Source organism: Myodes glareolus, chromosome X, assembly GCF_982192425.1.
Source record: "Myodes glareolus chromosome X, mMyoGla1.1, whole genome shotgun sequence".
Taxonomy (NCBI): Eukaryota; Metazoa; Chordata; class Mammalia; order Rodentia; family Cricetidae; genus Myodes; species Myodes glareolus.
This window is the reverse complement of record NC_142053.1, coordinates 45053138-45059223: the sequence shown is the minus strand read 5'-3', so window position 1 is coordinate 45059223 and position 6086 is coordinate 45053138. Positions and strand designations below refer to the sequence as shown.

The 6086-nt window shown below is 48.7% G+C and overlaps 1 protein-coding gene across 1 annotated transcript; it reads left to right on the top strand.

Annotated features, from left to right (window-relative positions):
- Window positions 1-375: 375 nt before the first annotated feature.
- On the top strand, window positions 376-6086 carry Rtl9 (retrotransposon Gag like 9). The gene is made up of 2 exons (XM_048442072.3): window positions 376-4459; window positions 4974-6086. Exons 1-2 carry the CDS (start codon window positions 449-451, stop codon window positions 5082-5084), a joined length of 4122 nt encoding a protein of 1373 aa, XP_048298029.3. The 5' UTR covers window positions 376-448; the 3' UTR covers window positions 5085-6086.

Below are 6086 nucleotides of genomic sequence, written 5' to 3'. Positions count from 1 at the left end.
TGAGTAGACTTTTGACTTCTGTAGTGGAAAAGCGCTGCCAAAAAAAACCCCTGAACTTTCTGTAGTTGGCCAGAAGGTGGTGCTGCTGACTCATTTGAGAGAGGACTTCCTCGGTCCTGGAGCCTGCTGTTGACATTTAAAAAGATTGAGGCTGTGCTGCGTAACTAACTGGGTGGGCTGATTCAAAAGGGACAGAGTTTGAAGGGAACATTGCTCCAGATTTGTGGGTATTTGCTATATGGTTTCTTCGAACTGATAGAATAACCTTAAAAGCCATATGCTTGTTAACTCACAAAAGTGGGTCTCTATGAATTATTGGGATTTATTCCTGAAATTGGCTTTTAACCTTTAAACTTCTTTTTCATTTACAGATTTTCTTGATTTGTGGGGCTTCCCCAGGGCCCTGATGCCAACACACTAGAGTCTCTATCCGCCTTGTCCTGCAGCCATGGCAGATATGTCAATACCGTTGCATTCATTGCGATTCAACAATATGATGAGGGAAGAAAATGCTGAGTCCCAAAACAGGGGGGCAGCTTTCTCTAGACCAATGGCAGAGACCAGAGCAGAGGTTCAAATCCTGCACTCTCCATTGCAGTTGCCTATAGTCTCCACTTCAGCCTCAGATCCCGGAGGGACATCGACGCAGCTGATGACGTCCTCAGCCTTTGACATTCTGTCCACCACACCTGTCATGGGAACACCACACTCTGGGACATTGTCCCCACAGCTGATGTCAGCCTCAGACTCCGGGACACTGTCTCCCCTGCTAATGACAGCCTCAGATTCTGGAACACTGTCCCCACTTCTAATGCCAGTCTCAGACTCTGGGACACTGTCTCCACTGTTAATGCCAGCCTCAGATTCTGGAACATTGTCCCCATTGTTGTCTACTTCAGACTATGGATTAATGTCTCCAGGGATGATGACAATTCCTGACTTTGGGACTATGTCCACAGCACTAATGGCAGCATCAGATTCTGCAGAGGTATCACCGCTGGCGATGCCAGTTCCATCCTCTGGAGTGGTACCTGCGCCCATAATGAGTACTTCATCCTCTGAAGCATCGTTAATGCTAGGATCAGACCCTGGTGAGATATCCCCACTCCTCATTCCAGATATGAACCCCGGCGTGGCATCCACACCACCAATGACAGTTCCAGGCTCTGAAGCAATGTCTCCATTGCAAATTACAGATGAGGATACAGAAGCGATGTCAAAAGTGTTAATGACTGCTCTAGCTTCTGGGGAGATATCATCACTGCTAATGTCAGGTACAGACTCTGAAATGCTATCTTCTCTGATCATGTCAGCCCTTGCTTCTGGAGAGACCTCAACTCAGTCAACAAACCCTCAAGACTCCGAAGGAATTCCCGCGGAACTCATGTCAGGCTCAGACTCTGAAGTCATGTCTTCACTGCCTATGCCAGTTCCTGACTCTGGAGCAATGTCTACACCACTGCTGTCCGTTCCAGATACTGGAGACATAGCCACAGTACCAAAGTCGGCCCCAGAAGCCGAGGTGATGTCCCCACTGCTAATGACTGCTCTCACCTCCACAGTGATGCCCACTCAACTGATGTCAGCATCTGGTTCTGGAGTGATGTCCCCAGACATAGCCCAAAATATCAACTCTGAAATCATGTCTGCTCCACCAGGAAGAATCCCAGCCACTGGAATGATGTCCACACTGCCGGGGAGAGCTTCTGATTCGGGGACAATGCCCATACAGCTAATGAGAGTCCCTGCCTCGGAAAATATGGCCACATCACAAAAGACAGTTCCAGTCTCTGGATCAATGTCCACTCCAGTGATGGCTGCCACAAGCCCTGGGGCAATGTTCACAGAACAAATGTCAACCACAGCCCCTGGTGTGATGTCTACACATTTAACAATGGCCAAAGCACCTGGAGCAATGCCCATCGGCTTTATGAAGGCCACAGCAAATGGAGCGGTTTCTGCGCAGCGAATAAGAGGTTCGGCTTCTGGAGTGATGTCCGTCCAGCCAGTTATAGCTACAACCTCTGAAATAATGCCTGTGTCCCAATCAACAGTTGCAACCTCTGGGTCAGTGTCCACACAGAAAATTCGAGCTCCTGTCACTGGACCAATGTCCACATCACAAATAAGAACCACAGCCTCAGGATTGACATCTACACCACAAATGAGAGCCACAGCCTCTGGAGCAGTGTCCACCCCACTAATGACAGCCAAAGCCTCTGGATCAACATCCACACTGCTAATGAGAGATGCAGCCTCAGGAGGGATATCCATGCCACAGATGAGAGCTCCAGGCTCTGGAGCACTGTCCAAGCCACTAACGGCATCCAAGGCTTCTGGAATGTTCATGCAACAAATGACAACTGCAGCTTCTGGAGCAATGCCTGCATCACTAATGAGAGACACAGCTTCTGGAGTTCTGTCCATGCCACAGACGGCAGATCCAGCCTTGGGAGGCGTGTCCATACCACTAATGAGAGCCGCAGCTTCTGGAGCAATGTCTCCATCACAGATGCCAACCACCACCTCTGGAGGCATGGCCATGCCTCTACCAAGAGTCCCAGGTCCTGCAGCATCATCCTCATCACTAATGAGAAACACAGCCTCTGAGAAGATGCCCAGTCAGCCAATAAATATTCAAGACTCTGGAGGGGTATCCACACCACTCACGAGACCCATTGCTTTGGGAGGGATGCAGATGAGATCCCAGGGTTCTGGAACAATGTCCACACCCATCATGAGAGCCCCAGATTCATCAGAGATGGCTCCATTGCTCTCAAAAGCCTCATCCTGTGGAGAGAGGCCTCTGCTACTAATGAGACCTCCCGCTTCTGGAGAGACAGCTTCATCACCAAGAGCCCCGGTGTATGGGACAACATCTGCTCCACACATGACAGGTACAACCTCAAGTATGATGTCCGTGCCGCCTCAGAGGGTTTCAGTCCCTGTGTCAGAGTCGACACCAGTTCTGAGACCCACAGATTCTGGAGTGATGTCCACGCCACTGATGAGAACCCCAGCTTCCAGAGCAAAATCCATACCTCAAATGATGACCACAGCTTGTGGAGACATGTGTCCACTCCCAGTGCGAGCTCCAGTCACTGCCGGGATATCTCCACCACCAGTCAGAGCGCCAGCCTCTTCGGCCATATCTACAACACTTAGGAGACCCTCTGCTGGAGCTGTGGCCACAGAGTTAGAGAGAACTCCAGGCCCTGGAATTATGTCCACCACACAGCCAGCAACTATGATGTCTGGAGAGATGTCCAAGCCACTAATGAGGGCTTCAGCCTCTGGAACCATGCCCCTGCCTTTGATGTCACCCATGACTTCTGGAGAGATGTCTATGCCACTAATGAAAACCATGCCTTCTGGGACAATGTCAACTCTACAAACCAAAGTCGTGAGCTCTAGAGCTACATCCTTGCCACAGCCAACAAATCCAGCTTCTGGGGGAATGGCTAATCCTCCCCTGAGAGCCCCGGGCTCTGGAGCAGTATCTACACCTCTTATGAGAGCCTCAGGTTCGGGAATGATGTCCACGCCCCTACTGAGGGCCACAGCCTCAGGAGGGATATCCATGCCACAAATGACAGCCCCCACCTCTGGGGACATGTCTACACCACTAATGAGGAGCCCAGCACCTGGAACCATGTCTACACCACAGACCGCCTTTGGAATGACACCCACTCTGAATAACAAAGCCCCAGACTCGGGAGAGGCATCTACCTCTCACTTCAGAGTCACAGGCCCTGGGGCAAAGAGCACACCACACATGACCGGCACAAACCCTGAAATGAAGAAGCCACCACCCAAAGAAGTGCCATCCTTTGGTATGCTGACCCCAGCACTCTGTTACCTCTTAGAAGAGCAGGAAGCAGCCCGGGCCTCTTCCTCGGCAGAGGAAGACACAGAGGAGATTGATGAGGAGAAGCAAATGAAGGGGTTTTTGGATGATTCTGAGAAAATGGCGTTTCTGGTGTCTCTTCATCTGGGGGCAGCAGAGAGGTGGTCCATCTTGCAGATGGAGGTAGGAAACCCCCTCTCGAGTGAAAATAAATCTTTCTTGAGAAGATCACAGGGCTTATATGACTCCCTGTCCGAGATAGACATCCTAAGTGCTGTTCTTTGCCATCCCAAGCAGGGCCAGAAGTCAGTCAGGCAGTATGCCACTGACTTCCTTCTGCTGGCCCGACATTTGTCTTGGTCTGATGCCATTCTACGGACCAGGTTTCTGGAAGGACTCTCGGAAGCTGTTGCCACCAAAATGGGTCGTATCTTTCTGAAGGTGGCCGGCAGCCTAAAGGAGCTGATAGATAGGTCTCTGTACACTGAGTGCCAGCTGGCTGAAGAGAAGGATTCCTCAGGCAACTCGAGCCAAGTTGTGCCAACAGCTTGTAAGCGGAACAATGAGGAGGCCATGGAGAACGAACTGGGCTCTCAGCAGCAGACTGAGGAGGTAATCAGGGGGACATATGCTCACGGTTTCTGATTAGAAAAATGAGGAAGTAGTGATGATAGATGAAAGTCCATAGTTTTCCATGTTGAATTAAGGGATAGCCTAGAGGAGGCACCGAGTTTCTAGACAATAAGAGCCCAATGTAGAATTTTATCAGTGAGTATGGATATTTTGGTTTTATTAGCCATTTTCAGAAACCATGCCTGACTCAGGTTACTGAAGGTTTCAGATTGTAAGAAAACTCAGTAGGCTCAATCCCAACTCTCTGTTTATTACAAGTCCAGTTCTGAGGGCGAGACTTATTTTATGGACTGGGTTCTACTTCTAGCCACATGTGTTGTGGACTCAAGTCTCCAGAAAATTTCATCAACTTAGCACTTGGCCACACTTTTTACACATCTGATAAATTAACCGGTTCTTCAACTTGCTGGTTTACTGAACTTAATCAGATAGAATGCCTTTGGCCAAAGGAATTGTGGTTCTTATTTATGTTTTTTTTCCCTCTTTCTCACAGCACCAGCATGTTCCCAAACGCTGTTACTACTTGAAAGAACACAGAGATCCCAAAGAGAGTCTTCATGACCACCTTCGGCAGAGCGCACAGAAGGCCCCCACCAACAAGTAGTACTCCTTGAAATCGTACATGATTTCCGACTTGGCTGCTAACTTGAGGACTGGTTCCTGGACCCATTCCATTCAGCTATATCATAAACCTTGTTGCCTTCACCTTCTAGCCTTCCCCTCTAGGCGCGTTATCTCCTTTTTGGTTGCCTTGACCTTCTCTTTCACCTACATGCCTGTGACCTGCCCTGACAATCAGTGTGGACTGTGAGAGTGTATGGTGTATGAAGTTCTGAAGTCCCATCAGCATCAGCATCATCATCAAGGCCAGTTCGAATTCTTCGTCCAGGGAGAAGTCTAGGCAGGAGAAATCATGTCCTACCTCAAAACACCTGAGAGTGTCTTGCCATGTGTCATCAGGCAAACTTGAGGAAACCCTTGTCCCATTCCACCTGGCAGGGAGCCTATAAAGAGAGAGATACCCACTCCTATACCACCCTTTCAAACCAGTAGACTCACCCTTATATGCCCCAACTCATAGTATCTAAATGGGTCTCCAGGGCCCTTGCCCTGTTTATAGTCTCGATCCTGAACCATTTGTTTTGACCCATAATATTAATAGTAGTTATAGTAATGGCTAACAATTGTTGGTAATGTGCCACGTGACAGGTACTGAGCTAAACCCTTGCCAAGCACCATCTCACTACAGTGTTATAGTACCTAACTTGTTCTTGTGTTGTTAGCTTCTGATCTCTTGCTTATGGCCCTTGTCCTTTGGTGTGGAATCTCTAGCTATGACCTCTGGGTGATCCCCTCAGTTCTTAATTGCCCTTGCTCCCCTTGGCTGTTGTGCTTTATGGCCAGCACTCTTCTTAAGGGTCTTGGTGTCTAAACAGGTGTAGGTAGTTAGAACATAATATGAACAGTGTTTGCCTTCAGGTGGTGGGTTATAGGTGTTTTTTTTTATTTTCTTCTTTTTACTGTTCTCTGTGATTTCCAGATTCACTACAGTAAGCATGTATTACATTTGTAATCATAAAAATAAAGGCCATTTGTGAAAAATGAA

What these genes read in the sequence shown, in the direction of transcription:
- Rtl9 (XM_048442072.3), top strand. Translation starts at nt 449, where the DNA reads ATGGCAGATATGTCAATACCGTTGCATTCATTGCGATTCAACAATATG. An exon ending in CTCAGCAGCAGACTGAGGAG is followed by an intron (nt 4,460 to 4,973) that starts GTAATCAGGGGG and finishes TCTTTCTCACAG; the next exon opens with CACCAGCATGTTCCCAAACG.